The sequence below is a fragment of the Neovison vison genome, chromosome 4 (genome assembly GCF_020171115.1).
Source record: "Neovison vison isolate M4711 chromosome 4, ASM_NN_V1, whole genome shotgun sequence".
NCBI lineage: Eukaryota > Metazoa > Chordata > Mammalia > Carnivora > Mustelidae > Neogale > Neogale vison.
The window spans coordinates 219,198,332-219,224,789 of NC_058094.1; the positions used below are offsets into that span (position 1 = coordinate 219,198,332).

General features: G+C 39.7%; 1 protein-coding gene across 1 annotated transcript in view; it reads left to right on the forward strand.

Moving 5' to 3' along the window:
• LOC122905146 (probable maltase-glucoamylase 2) overlaps positions 1 to 26,458 on the forward strand; it is an 89,595-nt gene that overhangs the window by 16,823 nt on the left and 46,314 nt on the right. Inside the window, exons 7-22 of the mRNA XM_044246741.1 lie at positions 254 to 353; positions 2,967 to 3,079; positions 3,199 to 3,324; positions 5,708 to 5,839; positions 5,932 to 6,030; positions 8,801 to 8,914; positions 9,797 to 9,881; positions 12,285 to 12,402; positions 15,698 to 15,869; positions 16,376 to 16,492; positions 19,224 to 19,378; positions 19,506 to 19,590; positions 20,571 to 20,627; positions 21,576 to 21,700; positions 22,535 to 22,623; positions 23,556 to 23,599. Of these exons, the coding sequence (XP_044102676.1) occupies positions 254 to 353; positions 2,967 to 3,079; positions 3,199 to 3,324; positions 5,708 to 5,839; positions 5,932 to 6,030; positions 8,801 to 8,914; positions 9,797 to 9,881; positions 12,285 to 12,402; positions 15,698 to 15,869; positions 16,376 to 16,492; positions 19,224 to 19,378; positions 19,506 to 19,590; positions 20,571 to 20,627; positions 21,576 to 21,700; positions 22,535 to 22,623; positions 23,556 to 23,599 (1,731 nt within the window). The remainder of the gene's footprint in view (positions 1 to 253; positions 354 to 2,966; positions 3,080 to 3,198; positions 3,325 to 5,707; positions 5,840 to 5,931; positions 6,031 to 8,800; positions 8,915 to 9,796; positions 9,882 to 12,284; positions 12,403 to 15,697; positions 15,870 to 16,375; positions 16,493 to 19,223; positions 19,379 to 19,505; positions 19,591 to 20,570; positions 20,628 to 21,575; positions 21,701 to 22,534; positions 22,624 to 23,555; positions 23,600 to 26,458) is intronic.

Consider the following 26,458-nt stretch of genomic DNA (forward strand, 5'->3'; position numbering starts at 1 on the left):
ATCACATTTATGAGATTTATACATGTTGTAGCATGGATCAGTTTTTCATCTCTTATTATTACTAATCATATTCCATGGTATGTGTTTTATTTCATATATCAGTTGATGTTACCATTTTAATACCATTTTGATAGAATACTGAACTATGTCAAGTGTTGACCAAGTACATGTTATACGTGGCTTCTGATTTTATTTTAGGGTAAAGAAAACCATTTTTAACATGTACTACTATTGTTATCATCTTTCTTGACAGGGAATGATTAATCTGTATGGAGCTCATACATTCTTCCTGTGCCTTGAAGACACCAGCGGTGCCTCTTTTGGGGTGTTTCTGTTGAACAGTAATGCCATGGGTAGGAGGCATCTTTTTATCTCAACAGGAATATGTTTTGGGATGTGGCTTTTATAAAAATGACTTTTATGGCAAGATCACTGTTTAACAGAATGTGTATTTAACCTACTATACTTCTGTATAGAAACCCCAAAGTAGCGTAAACTGTTATAAATTCAGCTCATGCTGAAAGTTGTTTCTTTTTAATTTTTTATTTATTTTTAAAATTTCTTTTCAGTGTTCGAGAATTCATTGTTTATGCACCACACCCAGTGCTCCATGCAATACATGCCCTCTGTAATACCCAGCACCAAGCGTATCCAACCTCCCACCCCTCACTCCTCCAAAATCCTCAGTTTGTTTCTCAGAGTCCACAGTCTCTCATGGTTCACCTCCCCTTCCAATTTCCCCCAACTCCCTTCTCCTCTCCATCTCCCCATGTCCTCCATGTTATTCTTTATGCTCTACAAATAAGCAAAACCTTATGATAGTTGACTCTCTCTACTTGACTTATTTCACTCAGCATAATTTCTTCCAGTCCTGTCCATGTTGATACAAAATTTGGGTATTCATCCTTTCTGATGGAGGCATAATACTCCATAGTGTATATGGACCACATCTTCCTTATCCATTCGTCTGTTGAAGGGCATCTTGGTTCTTTCCACAGTTTGGTGACTGTGACCATTGCTGCTATGAACATTGGGGTATGGATGGCCCTTCTTTTCACTACATTGGTGTCTTTGAGATAAATACCCAGTAGTGCAATTGCAGGGTCATAGGGCAGCTCTAGTTTTAATTTCTTTTTTTTATATAAATTTTTAAAAAAATTTATTTATTTTCAGCATAACAGTATCATTATTTTTTCACCACACCCAGTGCTCCATGCAAGCCGTGCCCTCTATAATACCCACCACCTGGTACCCTGACCTCCCAACCCCCCGCCACTTCAAACCCCTCAGAATTTCTTAAGGAATCTCCACACTGTTTTCCAGAGTGGCTGCACCAACTTGCATTCCCACCAACAGTGTGAAAGTGTTCCCCTTTCTCCACATCCTCTCCAACACATGTTGTTTACTGTCTTGTTAATCTTGGCCATTCTAACTGGTGTAAGGTGGTATCTCAATGTGGTTTTGATCTGAATCTTGCTGATGGCCAATGATGATGAACAGTTTTTCATGTGTCTGTTAGTCATTTGTATGTCTTCATTGGAGAATTGTCTGTTCAAGTCTTCTGCCCATTTTTTGACATGGTTATCTGTTTTGTGTGTGTTGAGTTTGAGGAGTTCTTTATAGATCTTGGATATCAGCCTTTTGTCTATAGTGTAATTTGCAAATATCTTCTCCCATTCTGTGGGTTGCCTCTTTGTTTTGTTGACTGTTTCCTTTGCTGTGCAGAAGCTTTTGATCTTGAAGAAGTCCCCAAATTGAAAACTTCTTTGGGGTTCTCTTCTGATGCAGTATTTTCCATAATATTCTGTACATAATAAGATGCATTGACAGGTCCCAAAGACACGTGTAGATTTCAACACATAAACCAGGTTGTCTGTCTAAGCAACAACACTGTGTTCTATAAGCTGTTTCTCATAGTTCATCCTTTCCCTACTCCAGAATCTTCTCCCTCAAGCTTCTGGACTAACAGCACCTTAATAAGGGCTTTTATTTATTTATTTATTTATTGGTGAGTGAAACTCATCTATAAAGTTTTTAAAACCTTTCCATTACGTTAAATCACTCACAAATTCCAGCCATTTGTATTGTAATACAGCCAGATTAAAATAGAATTTGTTCTTAATTGAGTTTAAGTAAAAAAAATAAAATAAAATTACAACAAAAAAATAGAACTGGTTCTGCTTTCTCTTAGAAAATCAATTCTTCATTAGTGTTTTACTCACTTAATATTATGATAAATTTCAGTAATCCATAAAAAAAAGAAACATAGGTATTTACCCCAAAGATACAGATGTAGTGAAAAGAAGGGCCATCTGTACCCCAATGTTTATAGCAGCAATGGCCATGGTCGCCAAACTGTGGAAAGAACCAAGATGCCCTTCAACGGACGAATGGATAAGGAAGATGTGGTCCATATACACTGTGGAGTATTGTGCCTCCATCAGAAAGGATGAATACCCAACTTTTGTATCAACATGGATGGGACTGGAAGAGATTATGCTGAGTGAAATAAGTCAAGCAGAGAAAGTCAATTATCATATGGTTTCACTTATTTGTGGAACATAAAAAATAGCATGGAGGAAAAGGGGAGATGGAGAGGAGAAGGGAGTTGGGGGAAATTGGAAGGGGAGGTGAACCATGAGAGACTATGGACTCTGAAAATAATCTGAGGGTTTTGAAGGGGCAGGGGGTGGGAGGTTGGGGGAACCAGGTGGTGGGTATTGGAGAGGGCACGGATTGCATGGACCAAAAACAATGAATACTGTTACGCTGAAAAAATAAAAAATTAAAAAAAAAAGAATACTGTTATGCTGAAAAGAAATAAAAAATTAAAAAAAAAGAAACATGATTTTCATCTCTTGCAAAATGAGACTGGGATTGTTTTGGATAACTCAGGTGTTAATATTCCAGAGAAAAGCATATTTGCAAACACAAAATTCTTATAACTCTCATTTTAATCCTTTCAGAGGTCACCCTGCAGCCTGCTCCCGCGATCACTTACCGCACAATTGGGGGCATCCTTGACTTTTACATATTCCTGGGAAATACTCCAGAACAAGTGGTTCAGGAGTATCTGGAGGTATGGGCTTTGGCTTGGAGAGTTATAAATGGAAATGGAAACAGTGTTTTCTGTATCAGACATGGTGCTCAAAACAGTAGTTTTTAAATGCTTAGACATGTCTATATTTATTGTTTCAGCTCATTGGACGACCATTCATGCCTCCCTACTGGAGTCTTGGGTTCCAGCTTAGTCGCAGGAACTATGGTGGCATCAATGGGTTGAAGAAGGTTGTGGATCGAAATCGTGTAGCTCAGATCCCTTATGTAAGTTGGAACTTCTCTTAACATGTGTAAGGCACCACTTTTTATCTTGTAGTTTTTGCATCTGATTCAATGTATTAGGAAGAAATACAGAGAGGTGGATAGATAAATAGATATGTACATACATACATAGACAGACAAACAGGCACACTTAGGGTCAGAGATTTGCATGCTAATTACCTGTGTCATCATAGAAACAGCAGTTTATGGGGTCGGATGCATATGGTTTTGAAGTTTGGCTTTACTTCTTTGCAAAGCTTTAGCTTTACCTCTATCAGTGTTGGGCTCGTTAATTAGCATCTCTGAGACTTAATTCCCCTTTTATAAAATGAGAATGTTTTATATTCTCCAGTCCATTATATTCTACCAGTTCATTGGTGGACTGGTAGTGAGGAATTCTTACACTAGGCATGGAAGGCAGGCAGTACAGAGGATGAGCTCCATCCAAATTCATTGTTATTTTATGGAAGAAAGCATCACCTAGGGTGATATGGTTAACAAGAGCTGACGACTGTAAAAATGAGTCACAGGAAGTGAGTTTCTCATAGCAACCTTGAACACTCCTTCCAGATCTGGCAGACTATAATTTTGAAAGCTCAGTGGCTGCCAAGTATTTATGATGTTCAATGTCCACTAGTATATAGATAATTATTAAGTACAGAGTACTTGATAAATTCCTCCAGGAGATGCGGAATGCCTTTAATGAAGTTATCAGAACAGTTTATTTGGGGCTAGATCTTTGGAACTGTGTTACAAACATTTATTTGTTTAGCATGTGAAGGAAGAAGGTGCAGGTGGAAATGACTTTGGCCTGATCTCGGGGTTTAACAATGCCTTCTCAGGGCAACTAAAAAGAGCAGGTAGGGAGATGACTTTTTCCAGGGAGAAAACATACCTGCTGTGGTGTTTTGCTATTAAGAGGAAATTGATCATGTGTTTCATTTAAATGCTCCCAAATCAATACCCACAAGCACTCAATTCCAGGAGGAATCAGGCCAAAGTTTGCCACATGGTTTTTATTTTACAAGGTGCTTTCACAATCATGGTTAAACATCATCTATTGGTATTTTGTAAATACCACTGCATAGTTGATAACTTCTCTAAGGTCATTAGAACTAGCCAAATGGCAGGACCAGGATTCAAAAATAGTTCTTCTGATGACTTGTGGTATTTATTGCAATCTATCCCTGCACCTCTGGTGCAAAGGGCTTTTCTGAGGTGCTGCTGATTCATGAACAAAAGAGCTTTCCTTCCACGGACTGGCTCTTTCCCACCATGTGGGAGTGGAGGCACCTGAGTACTGACTGCTTAGTGTTAGAACAGGTGTGCTGCATTGGCAAGAGGCCACCAGCCACATTTTCCTGCAGGTCTGGAAGCTAGAACCTTCTCAGACACATGAGGAACACTTTCTTTGAAGACCTTCAGATGTCCTTGAAGTTGTGGCAGTTTGGGAAAAAAAGAGCAGCTGGAGTCAAAGATCATATCCCAAAAGCCCCAGTCGACCCCACCCACCCATGCTACGACCTTGGGAAATGTCACTCAACCCCTTCACATGTCAGTCTTCTCACCAAGAATGACCCCTGCTCCTCACAGATTGGTATGCAAACACTAAAATAATCTATGTATGAGACTTTGGTGAATTAAAGCCCTGACCCTCTGTCGTTTATCTTTGTGAGTTATTATTCTAGCAGTTCTATAGAGCAAGAAGACTGTTTTCTCCTCTTATGATATATTCTAGCTTAATGTTTAGGGTCCAAGCTAGCACATGGTTACATCATTATATACATCATATACTCACCCAAACATACATTTAAAGAGCACCTGTTTTATGTCCAGCATCCAAGCTCTCATGTTGCAGGGATGAACAAGACACAGTCCCTACCCTCAACTTCCTTCCAGTACCTCATGACATGCATCTGTCAGGATAAAGACATAAAGCTGCAACCTAAGAGTGCCTGAATCTTTCAGAAGGGGCTTATTCTAAGAGGTAGCCAAGTCCTGGAAGTTCAAGGACCATTATGAAATATGACTTCAGGGGCACCTGGGTGTCTCCGGCGGTTAAGCTTCTGCCTTTGGCTCAGGTCCTGATCTCAGGGTCCTGGGGTCAATCCCTGTGTCAGCCTCAGTTTCTCCCTCTGCTCCTCCTCCTGCTCATCTCTCTCTCTCCTCCCCCCCCATGAATAGAATCTTAAAAAAAGAAGGAAAGAGGAAGGAAGGAGAGGGAGGAAAGAAAGAAATATGGCAAAACAAAAACAAAAACAAAAAAAACAAAAAAAAAAGGAAAGAAATATGGCTTCAGTTTTAGTGAGCAAGAACCAGAGCAATGATACCTTCAGTCAGCACGGTGATATTTCCTAGGTTCTAACTGTCTGTCACTATCTTTCAGGATGTCCAGTACTCTGACATAGACTACATGGATGGAAATAAGGATTTTACTACTGATGAAAAGGCTTTCCCTAATCTCTCAAATTTTATCAACGACTTACATAAGCAAGGACTGAAATATGTAATCATTATGGTATGTTCAAACAAGTCTGTTGCCTCATTTTCCCTTTCAAAGTACAAAAGAAAGTGATAAAAATAATATTTGTTATCATATTTATTTATTAGAATCCTGGCATCTTAAATAACTCTGACTACCAGCCCTATATGAATGGAAGCCACAAGAGAGTATGGATCTTGGGGGACAATGGCTTTGTCGTTGGGCAGGTAATTTTGCAAGGGAATCAATAAATGACAGTCATTTGGGGAAGTCTGTACTTTTGTTAAGAAAGTGAGTAGGGGCACCTGGATGGCTCAGTGGGTTAAGCCGCTGCCTTCGGCTCAGGTCATGATCTCGGGGTCCTGGAATCGAGTCCCACATCGAGCTCTCTGCTCAGCAGGGAGCCTGCTTCCTCCTCTCTCTCTCTCTCTGACTGCCTCCATGCCTACTTGTTCTCTCTCTCTGTCAAATAAATAAATAAATAATCTTAAAAAAAAAAAGAAAGTGAGTAGAAGGCATGTTGTAACATTATTACTGATTTCATGGTTTTAGAGGCTTCTTTTATTATTATTTTTAAAACGGTAGATGTAATAGTAAAATGATTAAAATTCTGAAGGATTTTTTAACAAATTGAAATATATTTGACATATGACATTGTGTAAATTTAAGGTGTACAGCATGTTAATTTGATACATTTGTATATGGCAATATGGTTGTCATTGTGGCGAGAGCACTTCTGCCATATCACATGATTATCATTTCTTTTTTTGTGGTGGGAAAAATTAATGTCTAGTCTCTAAAAAGCTAGCCCCTGACTTTTGGACTGTAGATATTTGAGAAGCAATGTAGTATAAGAAAAAAAATTCATTTATTCTTCAAGTCCACCTGCCTCTCAATTTCTCTCTTTCCCAAGACAATATGTTTGGCTACAATAGAGGGCACGGCTTGCATGGAGCACTGGGTGTGGTGAAAAAATAATGAATAGTTTTTCTGAAAATAAATAAATTGGAAAAAAAAAAGAAAAAAAAAGGAAAAAAAATAGTGTAACAGGAGGCTCATAGTCTAATGTGAAACCTGTCTCAGCTAATGTAGTTTTATTTTAAATGAGATTTATAGAGCCCAGCCTTTCTGCAGGCATTGGAGTAGGCTGATTAGAAGCCTAATTTCCAGAGTACTTTACACCAAATCATGGAGGCAACTTTCTATTCCAGTTATATATAGGGTCAGCCCTACCTGGTTGGATTATGTGACATTTACGAAAACTGATACTTAATCTGAGAGTTTATGCGGCTGCAAATTGTGTTGCTCCTGGGCAGTTTACTTTTCAAATCTGTGTTTTCAGGTTTATCAATGCCCCTTAATCTAACTGCTCACTTAATTCCTATCATTGATTTTATTTACAATACTTAATTCTATTTATTTGTTTTTCATTGAGTCTAACCTTCTAGGAAACAGTTTCTTCCTTCCCCAAACCAATGCTTTGATTTTATTGTTTTATTTGAAGTGAATTTCTAAAAAATCAGACCAGTATTCATATAGAAGTACAAAATCAGAGCCCATGGTCACATAAACATGATTTTGATTATCTAAAAAGTAGATTATCCAAACCTGTGAGTCATTTCAATAGTACTCATATTTGAGTGGTACACAATTGGTAATTTGCATATAACTACAAGAATTTAATTAGTTGCCTCCATTGACCAACAAATAACATCAAACATTTGATTTGAGATGTTGGCTGAGGTAGTAGTCTTGGAGGTGGGGGGAGATTTATTACAAAGGTGTTTGGGGGATGCCTGGGTGGCTCAGGTGTTTAAGCATTTGCCTTAGGTCTTAATCTCAGGGTTGTGAGATTGAGCCCCCCATCAGACTCTGAGCTGAGCATGGAGCCTGCTTAAGATTCTCTCTCTCCCTCTCCTGACCCTCCTCCCACCTCCACTCATACTCTCCCTCTCTCTAAAATAAACAAATAAATAAAAAATAAAGATAATTGTTTGGAATGAAGTTTGCTGGGCCTACTCTAGATAATGTTGCTGTAGGTGACTTCTTTACCACACTGCCTATTTCCTAAGTTCAAAATTACCTCTAATTATTTGGTGCCCTTTCACCTAACACAAGAAACCAGGAGTTCAATCCACTGAAACTGAGAATTTTAAGCTCTCATGTTGAGTTTTAAGAAGTCTCTGCAACATATAAAAACATATTTAATATATATGTAATAGTATTGTATATGTAATATTATTACACATATATGTAATAATATATAAAATATATATGTAATTATTATAAAATATATGTAATATATGACACGTAATATATATTAATATATAGAGAATATATATTTTATATATAATATATAACCTAATGACAACTTACAAGTTTGTTGGGAACTTAAATAAGAATGTAAGCAAAAAAGCTTATACCCTATCAATTCAGAGTTTTCAGTAATTTGGCTGTAAGTTCTATCTTTGCGCTATTTATGGAAAATGTTAAAAGCAACATCGGTAGGAATAGAGAGGATAAGAAATATTGGACCCAAGTAAGAAGCACAAAATTCGCTTCACCATTTAAAACAGATCATTTCTCTACTTAAACCAAATGTGTCATTTATAAACATCATTATTCAAAGTGGGTTTAAATGACCTTTAATCACACATTAAGTGAATCTAGTCATTCTCTCCTAAAATCTTACCCAGTTAGATGGATGAGTGTTTTTAGACTCTGCTCCTCGCTGGTCTGACATCATGAAATTTTGTTTTTATGTTTTCATTGAAAAAAGACATCTTATGGCTTCTCATGTATTTAATTGGCTGTTTTTCCTTTCCTTTTGGCTTCCTTTGGTTACTCGCATCCAGTTTACTATTTAGTTTGGGGGGAAATTTTGATTCTGAAACGATAAGATGCCTGGGGCTCCTGGTGGCAGAAGCTGTAGCAGCAAAGAATGTGTCATGGCCCTCAGGCATAACCACTGCCACTGCCGCCTTCTTTATTCTCTAGGGATACCCCGGATGGACAGTGTTTCCTGATTATAGTAATCCGACTTGCACTCAGTGGTGGACGGAGCAGTTCAGTGAATTTCATAAAACTCTCAAGTTTGATGGAGTATGGATTGTAAGTTGTTATTCCGGAATCAAACTTCTTTTGGAAACGGATAGTCCAAGATTTGAAAATGAGCTTTGACCCTGATCCGTATCTAACAAAATAGTTTCCTTGACATAGTGGTATTTAAAATCATTTTACTTAATGCAGAGCTTATATGCAGTAAAATAGACCCCTCAAAACCCCACATTTTAATTCTGGATCTGCCACCAACTGATTATTTCTTTTTTGAGAAAGTCCTTTATTTTCCCAGGGTCTCAGCTTCTTCCTCCCTTAACTGTCTTTCAACTGTTTTATGAGAGGCTGTCACACTGATTCATTCAAATTTAAAGTTAATCAGAGAGTAATTTAATGAATCCCTTTTATTTTATAGGTAGGGATAGCAGGTGGAGATACTTCTTTGAAATTTGGAAAATTATTTCCGTTAACAAGATTAAGCTTCACCTATTTTTAATCCATTTTAAAGAGACAGATTTGATTTCTGTTATATCTTCTTGCCCCTCACTGAGTGGAATAAAAGACAGGGGAATTATAAAACAGAAATACTCCTCTGTCTTAGGCTCTTTCGAACAGCACTGAAACAGTAACAACTACATAAAACTCACGTTATTCATAAGGTAAGAATCAGCCTTTGGAAATGGTATCGCTTAATTAGCTAATTGAGATCAATGTATAAAAGGTAAATGTGCCTGATAGCACTTTGGTTTGGAGGGTACCTTAGACACAACCCAATCCAAAAGATGAAACAGAGGGCAAGAAGATTTAGGCAGATTACTCGGCAGATTACCCAGTCAATAAGAGGTCGCAGACGTGGGGTTTCTAGTTCAGTAACCCTTCCTGGAAGGCTAACCCTGCATCTTTAACCCTTCCCCTTGTGCCTCTTGTGTGTCGAAGGAAATGGATGAAGTATCCAGCTTTCTCCACGGTTCTGATGGCGAGTGTGAACATAATACCTTCAACTTTCCTCCTTTTACTCCCCGTAAGTTGTCACAAGATACACTTAGAGCACTCCCCACAGCACTCCACAGGGCCTAGAACAGTCTCAGTTCCCAGGGCAGGGGGTCTGTGGACAAGCTCCCCTACTGAAGCCCTTCCTGAGTGCACCAGGGCCTCTGGCCACCTGCTGACCGCTGGAACCCAGGGCGAGCAGGTGGTGGGTGTGCACCTCCCCCACAGGCCCCGTGGTCCTCCCATCCTGTTTGTGGTCTCCAAACCCCTTAGGCAAATGGTTTCAGTTTTCAACTTTATGGAGAATTCCAGAATACTTTAAGATCCAAACAACCTTCCACTGAAGTAACTGTAATTTTGTGAACTTCTTTTTTTTTTGCTCATTAGTCACAATTTAAAGTATCCATTGTTCCTTTTGGCTTCTTCTTAATTTAAGTCTCATTCTTAGTTAGACTTTCCAGTCCTGATTTCAAAAGTGTGTATGTGTGTGAAACAGTAACAGATAGATTGTGCTGTGGAAACACGTGGACCCCAGCGTCTCCGTGGATTAAAGCAATAGAAGTTCATTCTTGGCTCATCTACTCTAGCGTGAGAAGCGTGGCTCTCATCTGAGCAGTGGCTCAGGGATCTCGTTGGTTCCATGGCTTGGTTCTCTGTCTCAGAGTTCTTTGTTTCCAGCTTCCTGGGCAAAGGAGAGAGAAGGTGGAGGAGTGTTACTAGCAGGCCTCAAAGTAGGGCGTATGCAATTTGCTCGCATTTCTTTGCTCAGAATCCAATCACTTATTCTCAGTTTAACCTTGAGCCAAAGTGTGAAATATAATCTTAACTCCCCCAGGAGGAGAACACAGCTTTGGTGAACATCTGGCTTGTCCCTGCCAGTTAATTCTGGTTTGTCCACTTCACCTGAACCTTGGACCATCGGTGACCAACTTCTTTAGCTCCTTTTGGTCTCCAGAGGAGTGGAGAACTTTTAAAGGAAGAATCCTGGCTTCAGGCCATTTAATTTATTGTAAAATCTACTGTTTGCTAGTCTGCTTATTCCTCATTCTTCTCTCCTCAGTCTATGTCCCCCTCCCCCATTTTTTTTTCCAACTAGGGATCACTTTACCATGTTTCCCTTTTAATCTCTTAATCTTCTTCTTAGTGAGAGCCAAGGTTTGCTTTGTTTTGTTTTGTTTTGTCTTTTCTGTAGAAAACTGCAGTCTTATCCCCTTCTGCCTACTTCTGGCAAGCACCTCACACCCCAGGTCCCAGCATTTCAGTCTACCTACCGATGACTAGGCTCTGCTGTGATCTCACCTTTTTAGGATTAGACAGTACAATTAGCAGGATAAAGACTTATATTACCTTTGACCCTGGAACAATTTTAGTGTTTTTTTCTTATCATGGAAGTGGTTGTGAGTCTCATTCCACAAACCAAGCTCTGTCGAAAATGTAAATTTCATAATGTTTTATCATTCAACTTAATTTCTGATTAAGTTGGCTGGTGAGATTCTGTTGGACTAGTAGGGAAAAGTCAACATCAGGGTTTCCTGGTTCCTCTACTTTCTGGAACTGGGCTTCATTCTGAGGCCCTACATCGATGGTAAGGCTTGATGAAGGGGAGCTGATGTGGTGCCCAGCTATAGGTCCACAAGTATGAGAAGAAAAGAATGAGATTCTAGGCTACAAGGCAGAAAATATTGAGCGTTTTAGGTATGAAAAGAGAAAATAATGGTCAGACATTGGTGATTTTAGAAGAAGAATCTGAGTTCTTATTTATGGAACTTTTATTTAAATCTCATATCTCATTTCTTTCTTTCTTTCTTTCTTTTTTAAGAGAGATCACAAGTAGGGAGAGAGGCAGGCAGAGAGAGAGAGAGAAGCAGGCTCCCTGATGAGCAGAGAGCCTGATGGGTCTTGATCCCAAGACCCTTGAGATTATGACCTAGGCTGAAGGCAGAGGCTTAACCTACTGAGCCACCCAGGTGCCCCTCAAATCTCATTTCTTAAAACAAAACAAAACAAAACCTAACTGGGGTTGAATGCCTATCACGGAAGAGTTAAAGTATTTCCTTCCCACTGCCTTCATCTCTGTGGCTTACACAATTCCTCTTGATCAGATATGTGTAGAGAAATGTGCTGCTGTATTTGTATTTCATTTCAGGCCAACTTCCCATTGCTCTCAGCTCATTTTCCAGTTGCCTCCACTTAGCGCCATGTTTTATGGGCTCCAAGGGAATGCACCTTAATTTTAATGATCTATCTTAGAGTGGGGCTTAGTGTGGGTCCCAGAGAGGATGTAGCATTTAGGACAGAATTTAAAACCGGAACGGATTTTGTCAGGTGGAGATTGAGTGGGAAGGTACAGTAACTGGGAAGCAAATAATTGGGTCATTATTTTGTTAGAGCTGATTGACAGGAAAGTGCTTCACTGATGGCTGTTTCCCCATAGGAATTCTGGACCGCTTGCTTTTTGCAAGAACCCTGTGCATGGATGCCGAATTTCAGTGGGGTCTTCATTATGATGTCCACAGTTTGTACGGCTACTCCATGGCAAAAGCAACAGACTCGTAAGCAGTTGGTTTTCACCTAATTTCTGTGTAGGGGAAGTGGGAGATGGTGGCTTTTGTGTATCTCCCATAAGTATGTTTTTCAAATATATTTTGTGGTTATAAGGATGTGCAACTCAGATCCTAGATGGTACTGAAGAGCTCTTCTTATAGAGCCCTTGGTGCGTATGTGAGATTAGTTTTGATTGGCTTGTGACTAAGGGACTTCCTTAGATACTGGTAGGCAATAATGTGCAAGGTATTTAGAGCCCCCAGTTGGAAGCCAGCCCTGTTACCAAACCATACCAGTGTTGCCTGATTTGGCAAATGAAAATATAGGGCCCAGTTAAATTTGTAGTGGACATATTTACACTAAAAATTATCTATTGTTTAAATTAAATTCAAGTTTGCCGGTGTGTCCCTTGTCTACCTGCCCACACCAGGGCTGCCCACACCACATCCTCCTGGCTTCTCTCCCCACTGGCCGCCCCAGACTCCCTCTCAGTTCTCCTGTCTGCAAACATATGCTTACCTTTAAAGCCTCTTTTCAGATGTTTCTAGAAACCTTCCTGTCAGTTGTAGGAAAAGATTATTTCTCCTTTTTTATGCTACCTTTTTTGTATTACAATATACTCAATATAAAAAAATCTTACATTATAACATTTAGGCAATCCCCTCCTTTTTTTTTTTTTTTTTTTTTTTTCCTTGCTGGACTGTAAGCATTTTGAGGGCAAAGTTGTCCCTGTAACTTTAGCCTGAGGAATAAATAGTGTGTGTACTTAAGACGTGTGTTGCATAGCTGCCGGGCCTGAGGGAGAGACATCAAGAAGGGCCTGCAGAGGATGTGTGACCACCCCTGTTTTGTTCTCCAGCACCATTTTGCCCTCCTGACTTTGTATTATGTGGGATCGTCCAGGTGAGAGAGAGGCCTTGTCTCATAAATGCAGAAGTTTTGATCTCCAAAAAGAGGCTTCAAGAAGAAGGACTCATGTTTCTGATTTTTGTTATCCTCCCTTTTCTGACCTCTCTCTCTCTCACTCTGCCTTTCCTGGGAAATAAGCTAGAAGAATAAGGCTCAGTTCCCTCAACTTTGAAACTAGGGGCTTGGATTAATGTGTCCCATAGTTCCTTCTTATTCCAATCTATTTTGACTCTGAAACGCTTCTATCTAAGAACGGAGGATGAGAGGGAGAGTGGCCATGGCCTGGGGTGAGAAAGGAGGGACTGGAGGAGGGAAAGAGAGTTGCAAATTGCTTTATTGCTTGTGTCTCCATGTAATAAAAGTGCTGTAAGGTTGTGATGGGGTGGTAATATAGTCTAATAGCTACGATTAATAGTTAAAAGGTAATTACAATGGAGAAGGTTAAGTGCCCTTCTAAGCTCTCTAGGTCAGACAGAATGACCTAAGTTCCCAGAGAACAGTGGGGATATGTTTTTTGTTCAGTGGGATCTGAGCACCAGCAATATTTAAGCCATATATCTGATTAGTATTTGGCTCAGCCTTCCTGGAACTATCGTCTGGGACAGTGGTTACGCTAAGAAGGAACTTCTCCCTCTGCGCTGAAAGTAGAAAGACCAGATCCCCTCAGAGATCAGGACCAAAGATAAGCCAGCCAGACCTGAGGGAGAGAAAAGAGAGACTTGAGGATCTCTGAATAAGATTGTTCCTCTACTCTGGAAAACAGAGACTTATCTAATCTGAGGTACCATAAAGGTCTGCCTCTACATAAACCTGTAACCTCAGATAACTTTATCCAGCTTTCGGTTTCACTCTGTACAACCTGAATGTGTCCTTTCATGGTCGGTGATTACAGTGTGCCATAAACCCTCTAGCCGATGGTAATAAAGGCAAAGTACCTGCTTGTTGAGATCAAAGACGTGAGGGTAGGAGTTGAAGACTGAGTGTTCTCCTTTATGCTACCTTTACTTTTTGGTCACTAAATTGTCAGAAGGGCAGACCTCATGCTTTCAAACCCATCCTCTATTTCAGAATTTTCTCTCTTTTGCCATTCTATCATGTTGCCATTATAGACTCCACATAAGGTAGTACTCAGGAGTATGAAGTTGGGAGACCGTTGGTGGCTGGGACAGTGTCTGTGAGGGACGGACCAAGGTCTGGTCATATACTTGCCTCAGACCAAGTACTAAAAGGAAATATAGAAGCAGCAATTGTGGGTCAAGTTTCACCATCCCATTGTAATTTTGTTTAATTTCAGATTGCTAAAGAAAGGTATGAGCTGCTTAGCATGAAAGGGGAAAGAAGGGAGAGGCATTTCAGGAAAGAGCTTATGCAAAAGAATATTCAGAATAAACGTTAAGCAAGATAATTTATATTTCACTGTGTTTTTACCCCACCTCACACTCCCCTCTATCCTGAAGTAATTGTCTTTCTGAACTCCATGTTCTCAATCCCTTTGCTTAATCTTTTATAGAATCTTATTTGATATATATTTTGTTTGTAGTACTATGAAAATAATATTTTATATTTTAATTGCATTTAACACATGATAAAGAGTATCCTGTGTTATCTTTTGAGACTTACTCAATTAAAATTATTTTTTAATAATTTTAAAATAATTTAAAATTATTTTTTAGATTAAGACTTCCCAACATTGAGAATTGCTAATAATAAGTTCTAAGGCTTTAGGGGAATTCAGCTGCCTAGAACCCAGCTGGTATACAAACTGTTCCAGCAGAGGAACAACCTGAGCTGGTGTTGTGCTAGACAGTATTGATTATAGAGAGGCAGCAAGACATGGAAACAAGGGACATTGGAAAAGCTTTGTCTAGGTGGAGAAGATAGAGTCAAGAACTCAAGACATGGCCACATTATATTGTTGATCAAAAGGGCCAAAACATAGTCAGATCCAATAAGAGAAAGAGAGGCCAGGAGCATAAAGACATTTTTGGGGGGATTGGACTGTAGAGGTTTGGACTGTCTTATATGAAGTCTGAAACCTTATTCAGAAGTGGGAAAGAAGCTCTTAAAAATACTAGATCTTAAATATAAGATACCAAAAAAAAGTACTGGGTAAAATACTGGGTAGTGAGCATTAAGGAGGGCACATGGTGTAACCAGTGCTGGGTGTTTAATGCAACTGATGAACAACCAAACTCTCCATCTGGAAATAATGAAACACTATACGTTAATTGAATTTAAATAAAGTAAGATAATAAAAACTAGTTTGCTCACCTAGTTTATGAAGTCCTGATGTTTTTTCTGTTTTGTTGGAAAGCCCATTGCTCCCCTTGGGTACAGGTGAGTCCTAGATATTCACAGCTCACTTCATATTCAATAGATTGTATTCCTTTTCAGGGCCATGAAGAATATCTTCCCCAACAAAAGTAACTTGATCTTATCCCGTTCTACTTTTGCTGGATCTGGCAAATATGCTGCACATTGGTTGGGGGACAATGCAGCCACATGGGATGATCTCCGATGGTCCATCCCTAGTATCCTTGAGTTCAACCTGTTTGGTATCCCCATGGTGAGTTTTACTCTCAACAAGGAACTTTTACCTCTTGTTCTTTGGTATTCTTTCCTTTATTAGTCTTTCGTGATGTTAAAAACCAAGGAGCATTTATGTCTTCCTGTGGTATGTATTAGAAAATCCATTTTTACATGCAGCATTAACTGTCTTTTGAGGATAGAATGGTAAAACATTATCGTTGGGTAGTCGTCCATGGAGTCTTTGAAGTCAGCATGGAGACACCGTAAGTAAAATATGTGAGCATCACAGAAAATTCCATTAGCAAAGCATCAGTGAATAACAAAGTGTGAAATTGGGAACTGAACATTGAAATGAGCTCTCGTCAGCTGATTCATCATGCATATTTGCCGCTTTTGTACCGTTGGCTGGCTCTGAAAGTCTGGGACCTCTGTAAGCGTAGAATGATGGGAATAAGTTTTTTCCCCTTTACCAGATAGGAATACGGTCAATGTTTTTGCTACTATCAATGACCATTGTCTTTTGTATGTGTGCTAATTCTCCAGGTAGGTGCCAACATCTGTGGTTACACAAAAGATGTCACAGAGGAGCTCTGCACAAGATGGATGCAGCTTGGAGCATTTTATCCACTATCAAGGAATCACAACGGGCCTGAGTTCAGGGTAAGGTCCCCAAGAGAAGCAATGGAAACTTCTTGGATTGTCTAAAGTACTTGTTCTCAAAAAGGATTGAAAAAGAATCAAAAACCTTTATCTCGGCCATTAGTACAAAAGGAGAACAGATAAATTTTGGGTCATTGACCTAAAAAGCAGAGTATTGAGATAAGGATTCTTGGTATGTATGTATGTAACGAATGATTTTATTGTGATTTATATTGATTTTCTTAACTCACCAATGAAGGTGAGAAGGGTTGCTAGAATTTCAATTGTGCTGCTATCACTTCTTTTACCATCTGTGTAAGATGGGACAGTTAGAGTCCACTGGTATTTTACTTCAAGCAATACAAGAGAAGCCACTTCTAGTACAGAGGAGCAAGGAGGGATGATTTAGGGAGTGGCAGGCCAGGGATCTAAAGACTTTTTTTCACCTTGTTACACCATTCTATCTTTCTGTGAGTGATTTGTGAGACCCTGCCCTCCTCACTATTTTTTACTCTTTTATCCTTTTCTATCCCCCCCAAAATTTTTTTTTTAATGGGTGAGTATATAGAAGTGGGCTCAGAATCTCTCTTAAGGAGATGTCTGGGACAATGGCAGGAGCAAGTAAGGTGGAATGCCCTTTATTTTAATGAAGTGCTTCAAAATTGAGTAGGTTAGATCTTAATACACTCAATGGGGTAGCTTACTGATGATCATTTTAGCTGCCCTTCTTGATTTTGTCTCTAACATGGGAAAGATTTACAGCCAAATCACCAAAGTATTTTATCCCCAGACAGTCTTAGCCATTTACGAGCTGGAGAGAGTTGGGTTATTTCTGAACTTCTGAGCTGGTGGCTTCTAAGCATGTTTGGCAGGTTGCCTTCCTCTTGAGATGGCCTGGAAGGAGTTAGATAAGAGCATTAAGACCACCTAGACTGCTAAGTTTCAGTCCTTGTTTTCCTGTCCCTCCACAAGTGCTGTGCAACAGAATGACAATGAGAGCCACACATTAAGTTTAAATGTAAATTTAAAAAGTAAAAAGAAACAGAAGCAATCATTTTAAGTATATTTTGTGTAAATCAGCATGTCCATAACATGATCATTTCAACCTGTTTAATACAAAATATTATCAATGAGATATTTTATATTCTTTTCTTTCTACTAAGTCTTCAATATTCAAGTGCATGTTACAGTTACAGCAGATCTCAGTTTGGATACTAGATTTCAGCAGTTGGAATGGAATAAAACAAAACAATAAAGTTATATTTAATGGAAAAAATATTTTATTTAGAAGTATTTTATTTTTATTCTTTATTTTATTTAAAAATAGTTCTTTAAAAATATTCAGTTTTTAGGATTATATTTAAATGAACTAAAGTCAAGTAAAATGAAAAGTTCAGTTCCTCTCTCTTACTAACTACATCTCAAGTGTGCAAAAGCTCCTCATGGTATGTGGCCATCATAGTGGACAGTGCAGCTCTACACATTCTTGGTTGGAGACCTGAGTGATGGAGAATGTGGAATGTTATTTTCATTGGTGTTTGGTCTCAGGGTTTTCATGAGCCCTACATTGGAGGCATACAGTGGTCTGCTGCAGTAGACCACTCTACTTTCTACTCCCTTTGAAGGGAGGAAATGAGCATCTTTAGGAACAAAAGAAAGGAATAAATTTAGGTAATTTTCTCTAAAATTCAGTCCCAGCAATAGAGTGCAGGATGACAGATCTCAATATGACATACATTATCTTTCTCATCTTATAAATTACAAGGAAAATGGACAAAATGAGCCCCATCATTAATGGAAAAGTTCTGTTTCTGGGTCCAAAGAAAATTAGATTTCTTTTCTAGAGGCCTATTTCTTTGCTCTTGGATAAAGTCATGATTTCTTTGCACATTGTATATTGAAGAAAAAATAGAGGTCACTGTTTCTGGGGTAGAGAAAAGAAAACAAATATCGATGGTGAACGCATTACAGACAAAACTACATATAAATTTCAAAATTGTAAATTCATAAAATTGCATGGAAAGGAGAAGATGAATTATAGATCATGGTGCTAAGCAATGCAGCCTAAGGTAGTGGGCTTCAAAATCAAATTCTTGTCACTGGTTGTACAACTTACTGCTGTTATTATTATTAGCCAAACAGAGTATTATGAGAAACCTCAATATACAACAAATTAGATCAGCTAAGAAGGGAGCAGGGGACACTGTAACCCCTTTATCTCCATGGCAACCTCCTGGGCTTTTTTAAAAAAAAAATATAGATTTATTTTGATAGAGAGAGGGGAAACGTGTGTGAGAGGGGCAGAGGGAGAGAGAGAGAGACTCCCAAGCAGACTCCATGCTGAATGCAGAGCCCAGCTTGGGACTCGATTTCACAACCCTGAGATCATGATGCTTAAGCATCAAGAGTCTGATGCTTAAACCGACTACACCACCCAGGTGCCCCCTCCCCACCATGGACTTCTTTATCACCCTTGAGGCTACCATCAACTGGGATCAGAAGACACAGGTCAAATTTAAGCTCTGTCACCGGCTTGCAGTTTACACTGGGGGAATCATGTAATCTTTGATATACTGTCTTTTCATCTATAAAATCAAGAAACATTACCAAGATCCTTTTAGTTTTGGAAATGCTTTGATATCTTCCAAGTTAGAGAACATAGCTACTCTCATCTGAGAAAGCCTCTTATCATAATGGAACAAACTTTTAAGACACAATGGAAGTATCTCATATTTGCTTCATTTTCTTCTAGGACCAGGATCCTGCTGCCTTTGGTGAACACTCTCTGTTGGTGAATTCCTCCAGATATTATCTGAACATCCGCTACACCCTGCTGCCCTACCTCTACACCCTTTTCTACCGAGCTCACACCCGGGGGGACACTGTAGCAAGGCCCCTGGTCCATGAGTGAGTTTCCCGACCCACGAAGAATCCCTTTCAGAGCATTCATTTCCCTTGTCTTGTTAGTGGTTGTTGCCACCTAGGGTGCAGTTATCCTGTACTGGAGGCTTCATCTGCCTTCTCTGTTTTCCAGGTTCTACCAGGACCCAGCTACTTGGGGCATACATGAGCAGTTCCTATGGGGGCCTGGACTCCTCATCACGCCTGTTTTATATGAGGTGTGTTTCTAATGTGAACAATGGGATGGAATATCACATTTGTCCTCATGGTACTATAGCTGAATAAGCTGAGTTTGGAGTATCTATGGCTGCATTTAAATATGAATATAAATATAAATATGGGGCACCTGGGTGGCTCAGTCCGTTAAGCTTCTGCCTTTGGCTCGGGTCATGATCCCAGAGTCCTGGGATCGAGCCCCATGTCAGGCTTTCTACTCAGTGTGGAGTCTGCTTCTCCCTCTGCCCCTCACCCTGCTCATTCTCTCTCTCTCCCTCTATCTCCAAGCAAAGCAATTTCTGTTTTGCAAAATTACCTTAAAACTTGTTTTCTTAAACATATGACCATGGATTGATAGGCTTTAAATGCCTCGTGAGTTTGGGTTGGTTATCCCTCTGTGCTTCCTTTGGACCAGGGGACATGTGCTCTTGGGGTTGGGCTGGGAAAGGAGAAGAGTCGAGAGAGGATCGGGGAGGGAGGTCTGGGCAAGGGCAGGGTGTTACTCTGGAGACCAGATATGAAGGGCCACACATAGCCTTCCAAAGTGTGAGGGAGGAAGTGTGGGGGAGGGAAGCGGACGATGCTGATCACTTCGTAAACCCGGGAGATTGCCAGTGTACTCACGTCAGAGGCCATCTCTCGGCAGGTGCTGCGAGCCGCAGCAGTCCTGCTGGAAGTCTCTCCTCGAGGCCTGGCTGTTTCAGTCTCTTCCCACCTGTCAGGTTACACAAGTAACTCAGTGAACAAAATTTCTCTGCTTCTCTTAGAAAGTTCAGGAGCCTAGAAACTTACCTTCTAGGCAGAACTGTGCTTTGGGTGAACTGCCCATCTTTTCTGAGTATCTGTATTCGGACCTGTAGAATGGGATGGTCCTAACCACCTCTCAGGATTGTTCAGATGAACCCACGCAAGCACAGATGGCGTAGCTATTGTGTAAACTGTGACAGACATGCTGATGTTGCTCATATCGGTGTTTCCCTAGGGTGTGGACCGAGTGAAAGCATACATACCGGACGCCATCTGGTACGACTATGAGACAGTAAGTAAGGCAGCCCCTCTTGCGTCAGGGACCAGCCTCTAGCAAAGGGCAATTCTAAGGCAGGAGTCCTGGGAGCTTGGGGTAGGATAATAGCATAGCATTTTACATTTGGTTGATAGAGGATACTTTTCTGTGAGGAAGGCCTTTCTAGGTGTACTATGAAATAATTTGAATAACTGGGGTAGCTTTAGGGGAATTTTCATTGTATCAAGCTGGCTACTCTGCAGCTATGAGGACTAATAATTGGCCTGAGGCTGGGGTACCCTAGAAAATGAAAGCCCAGTTGTGGAAGAATCACCACACAGCGTAATTCAAAGAAATAGGACAGGTTGGAGGCTCAAATCTGCTATTTTGATTATGCTTTGGGCTGCCCTTTGCTTTGGGGGGCGGGGAATCTCTGCTTTTCTTTTTTTTTTTTTCCAAGTTTTTATTTAAATTCCTCTTAGTTACACTATAGTATAATGTTAGTTTCAGGAGGAGAATTTATATTTAAATTCTGTTATATTTAAATTATATTTAAACTCCTCTTAGTTACCGGCGCCTGGGTGGCTCAGTGGGTTAAGCCTCTGCCTTTGGCTCAGGTTATGATCTCAGGGTCCTGGGATCGAGCCCCACATCGGGCTCTCTGCTCAGCAGACAGCCTGCTTCCCCTTTTCTCTGCCTGCCTCTCTGCCTGCTTGTGATGTCTGTCTGTCTGTCTCTCTCTCTGTGTCGAATAAATAAATAAAATCTTCAAAAAAAAAAAGAGTGTTTTATGGTTTGCCTCTCTCTTTTTTACCCCTATGTTCATCTGTTTTGTTTCTTAAATTCCACAATGAGTGAAACCATAGAGCATTTGCCTTGCCCTGTCTGACTTACTTTAAATGAGGCAACTGATCTAAAATGATCTGCATGATCCCTCCTAGTCCAATGTTCCCTTGTCTGCTCTGTCATCTTTTTGTTGGTTAGGGGGTAGCCATCCAGTGGAGGAAGCAATTGGTGGAGATGCTGCTGCCACTCGATAGGATAGGACTTCACCTCCGAGGGGGCTTCATATTTCCCATCCAACAACCCAGCACAACCACAGAGGCCAGGTAAGCTCCTCATTCTTCTAAGGTGTAACTGCCCTGATGTGCCAAGGGAGGATGTTGTGGGACAGGCAAATAGACACTAAAAGTAGATAAGAGAAGACATCTCTAGTAAGGAATCTCTCTCCCCTCCTTTCAAGGTTGGCCCCAAAGTGGTACTTTCATGTTCATTTACCTTAAGGTGGCCTTAGTCACGTTTCTAGAGTCTTTAACTTGGGAATTGAATCAGATTTAAGAGCAGTCGAAATAATCACTTGTGAGGATTTCCCTATGACCAGAAACTATCTTCAAGCAGATTTTCTTGAGTGAATGCAAATTAAAGAGGAGGTGAGAGTTATCACACAGAAGTGAACATAGCTTCCAAGGTCAAGAGTAAGAATGTTCAGGTTCAGACCCCAGCTCTGTCACTGCCACAGGGGTTGCCCTGGGCAACATCCTCTCTGTGTTGCTGCACAACACGAGCAAACTGGGGATGACAATAACTGGATGTTTTAGTGTCATCAAGCAGGTTAAATGGAATGATAGACATGACTTACTGTATTCGGGACACAGAAGAATGAGGGGCGCATGGCAAGCACCCTGTAAGTGCTGATTGTTAGTAGTATCACAAACCCAGTCTTTGGCAGGAACTGCCTCCTTCTACCATTCTTCTTATGGTCATTCATTACCAACCTCTATTGTCTAACCTCACCCAATGTCCATGTTTCCATAAAATGTCAATATCTACTCTGTTTCTGGGGTAGACTCCGAGTTCCTCTGTCCCTGAGACATGAAAGGGGCTGGTTGAACAACATTCTATGCCTTCTTCATTCTCTGAAACTGGGAGTTGCTCTTTTACAGTCGAAAGAATTCCCTGGGACTCATTGTTGCCTTGGACTACAAGAGACAGGCACGGGGCGAGCTGTACTGGGATGATGGTGTATCTAATGGTAGGCCTCCCGGTGGTCCCCTCCCTGGGGTTCTCAGTGAAAAGTAGTCATTGCAGGCTGGCCAATATGGCACTAACTCTATTAACATCGGTGCTGATTTCTGCAAGCTTAGAACAAATTTATTCTGGAAGTTTGGTTAGCCCAGTACAATGCATTAAAATAGATCAGATGATCAACCTGTATGTTATTGACTTCCAAAGCAACAGACATTATTGAGTTTAGTTTAATTAAATTATCTCTTCTTTGGGTGTCATTACCAATATCAAATAATGCATTTTTGTTAATAGATTTGCAAAATGCTGCTTTGATTACTATTGAGGGGGAAATATCTAATTTGTATAGTATGCTTTTCCATTGTAAGATTCCCACAGAAGTAGCTGACATAAGCTTATGGTCTGTAATTATATAAAAACCCTGCCCTGCATAGAATTAGCATTTATTAAAATTTATTGGATTTTAATAAATTTATTTATTTAATTATATTATCTAATTTAATTTAATTATCTATCTAATTTAATTATCTATCTATTATATTAATTATCTATCTAATTTAATTATCTAAAATCTAATAAAAATAAATTTATTTATTTATTTATTATTTATTATTGCCCTGTAGGCAGGGGATATGAAAATGAATAAGATGTAGGCATTGCCCCTGAGGAACTCCTGGTCCAGCAGGATAGACACAATGTATATGTGGATAACTACAAATGCAAGTCAAAATGTATTAAATGCCAGCAAAATGGTACCACAGAGAGTCATGGGAGTTTGGAGGGACAAAGCAATTAGGGTTGGTTGAAGCAGTCCAGGAAACTTGGTGGAGGTTTGGCAAAAAGGGCAGAACCTGGATAAGCAGAGAAAAAGGAGAGAAAAGCATGACCATGCAGCTCCTCTGCTTCCTATAATCATGGGTACTCCTCTCTCTCTTCTAGATGCTGAAAAGAAGTATATTCTATATGATTTTTCTGTCAGATCTGTAAGTACTGTTTTTGAGGAACATGCAGTATATGTTCTTTTCTGTGATGGCTTTTTGAGTTTTTGGTTTGCTGCGATGCTTGGTCCTATGGAACAGGGATGGTACCCATGATGGTCCCAGAAAAGATTAGAGTTAAAAAGAGAGTTTTAAATCTATGTTAGATATATAAACCTCTCAAGTCAGTATGACTCCAGTGAAGAACTTTTCTTTCTTCTAGGAAAAAAAAATCATTGTCTCTGAGCTTGAAGAGTCCTGACTTCTGGGATGGGTCTTGGCCAGAGGGAATGGGGTACAAGTATGTGTGAGATGTGGGCAGGGGTGATGAGTGGTATGGGGCCTTTTTGAGGTTCTTACATAATGGCCTTCCTTTCCAGCCCCCAAAACTTGGCATAGGTACTAAATGTGGTTTGAGAGGTTGGAAGATGGGTTTGAGAATTTGGATGGCCAGAAAGATACAGATCATTGCTTGCCTCATCTCTCTCTTTCCCAAAGGCATCAAGAGGAAGAAAAGGCAATAACGCTATCAGAGGATATGAGAATTCTAATTTGATTTTCTTTGAAGTCTGATTGTACATGTGTGAGATTTCTTTTGTGGATATCTCTTTCCTTGATTTCTCCTTTCTTTTAAGAAAGGAAGAATGAAGAATAAGAACAGATATTGTTTTTTAAATTATCCTTTTTATTTTGAGATAATTATAGAGCCCCATGCAGTTGTAAGGAATAATACCGAGAGTTCTGCTTGTCCCTTTTACCCAGGTTCCCCTCATGGGAACATCTTATCCTTTCAAGAATTTGATGTAGATGGAATCATACAACATGTAAGCTTGAAACTGACATTTTTTTCCCTCAGCAAAATTCTCTCAAAATTCATCCAAGGTATTGCATATTAAAAGTCTATTCCTTTTTGTTGCTGAGGACCATTCTAAGATATATACGTCTACCTTCTGTTTAACAATTCACTTAATAAATGGTTATTTCCAGGCATGGCTATTACAAAAAAAGCTGCTATGAACACTCATGGACAGGTTATGATTTGTCTGGGATTGACACCCAACAGTGCAGTTTCTGGGTCTTACAGTGATCGCATGTTTAGTTTTGTGAGGAACTGCCAAACTGGTTTTCAGAGTGGCCCTACCATTTTGCATTTCCACCAGCCATGTTTGAGCACCCCAGTTTCTCTGTATCATAACCAGCATATATGTTGTCATAATTTTTTTTAATTTTAGTTCTTTTGATAAGGGTATAATGACCTGTTATTGTGGTTTCAATTTGTATTTCTTTATGTCTAATGATGTTGACCATCCTTTCATTTGTCATCTGTGTATATTTATATTCTCTTAGATGAAATGTCTGTCCAGTTCTTCTGCGTATTTTCTCATTGACTGGCTGATTTTTCTGTTCAGTTTTGAGAGATCTTTATATGTTCTAGAGAGGACTTCCTTTTTGGATATGTGGTGTGTAAATATTTCCTATCAGTCTGTAGGCATGTCCGTTCATTTTTTCACAAAGCAAAAGTTTTAAATTTTGATGTGTCTAACTTATCTTTTTTTTCTTTTTTTTTTTCTAACTTATCTTTTTAATTTCTTTTATGGATCATGCTTTTTCATGTCCACTGTAAGGACTTTTTCTATTTCTAGATCTTGACTATTTTTTCTCCTATTTTTTTCCTAAAAATTTTAGTTGTACCTTTTACATTTAAGTCTGTGATCTGCTTTGAGTTAGTTTTTATAAACAATGTGAGATTGAGACACAGATTTTAGTTTTGGCCTCTGGATGGCCATCTCACCCAGCATCGTTTATTGAAAAGGCTCTCTTTTCTCTACGTCATAACTTTTGAGCCTTTGCAAAAAAATCACTTGGGCATGCTTGTGGGTTTCCTAATCTTTTTAAACATCAAAGTGCCCATACCCCCCTTTTTTTCTTCAGTCCACCTTGGTCAGAGCTTCACTTCATCACTTTTGAACTGTGATTCCCTGGGAAGGTTGTTTGCTTCCCCGGGGCTTCTGTCTTCCCAAGAATGGGCTCAGGCTCATAGCTTGCTGTTGGAATGGAATGAGATACTTAGCACCAAGCCTGGTACAGAGTAAACACTCATAAATTTTAGCTCCTATCCTCATCATCATTAAAAGGAAAAAGAAAGTATTTAGGTACTTCGTGTGTGTGTGTGTGTGTGTGTGTCTTCATCTTTGTGGGCCAATAGGTCTGTGTGTGTGCTGGTGTCTTTTTATTTAAGAGTACCCATCTTAATGCAGGCTGGTGCAGCCACTCTGGAAAACAACATGGAGGTTCCTCAAAAAGTTGAAAATGACCCAGCAATTGCACTATTGGGTATTTACCCTAAAGATATAAATGTAGTGATCCAAAGGGACACATCTACCTGAATGTTTATAGTAGCAGTGTCCACAATAGCCAACTATGGAAAGAACCTAGATGTCCATCAACAGATGAATGGATAAAGAAGATGTGGTATATATATACATAATGGAATACTGTGCAGCCATCAAAAGGAATGAAATCTTGCCATTTGCAACAACATGGATGGAACTAGAGGGTATTATTCTAAGTGAAATAAGTCTATCAGAGGAAGATAATTATCATATGATCTCTCTGATATGAGGAATTTGAGAGGCAGAGTAGGGGTTGTGGGGGGTAGGGAGGGAAAAAATGAAAAGATGGGATCAGGAAAGAGACAAACTATAAGAGACTCTTAATCTCACAAAACAAACTGAGGGTTGCTGAGGGATTGCGGGGGATAGGGATAGGGTGGCTGGCTTATGGAAATTGGGGAGGGTATGGGTTATGTTGAGTGCTTTGAAATGTGTAAGACTGATGATTCACAGACCTGTACCCCTAGGACAA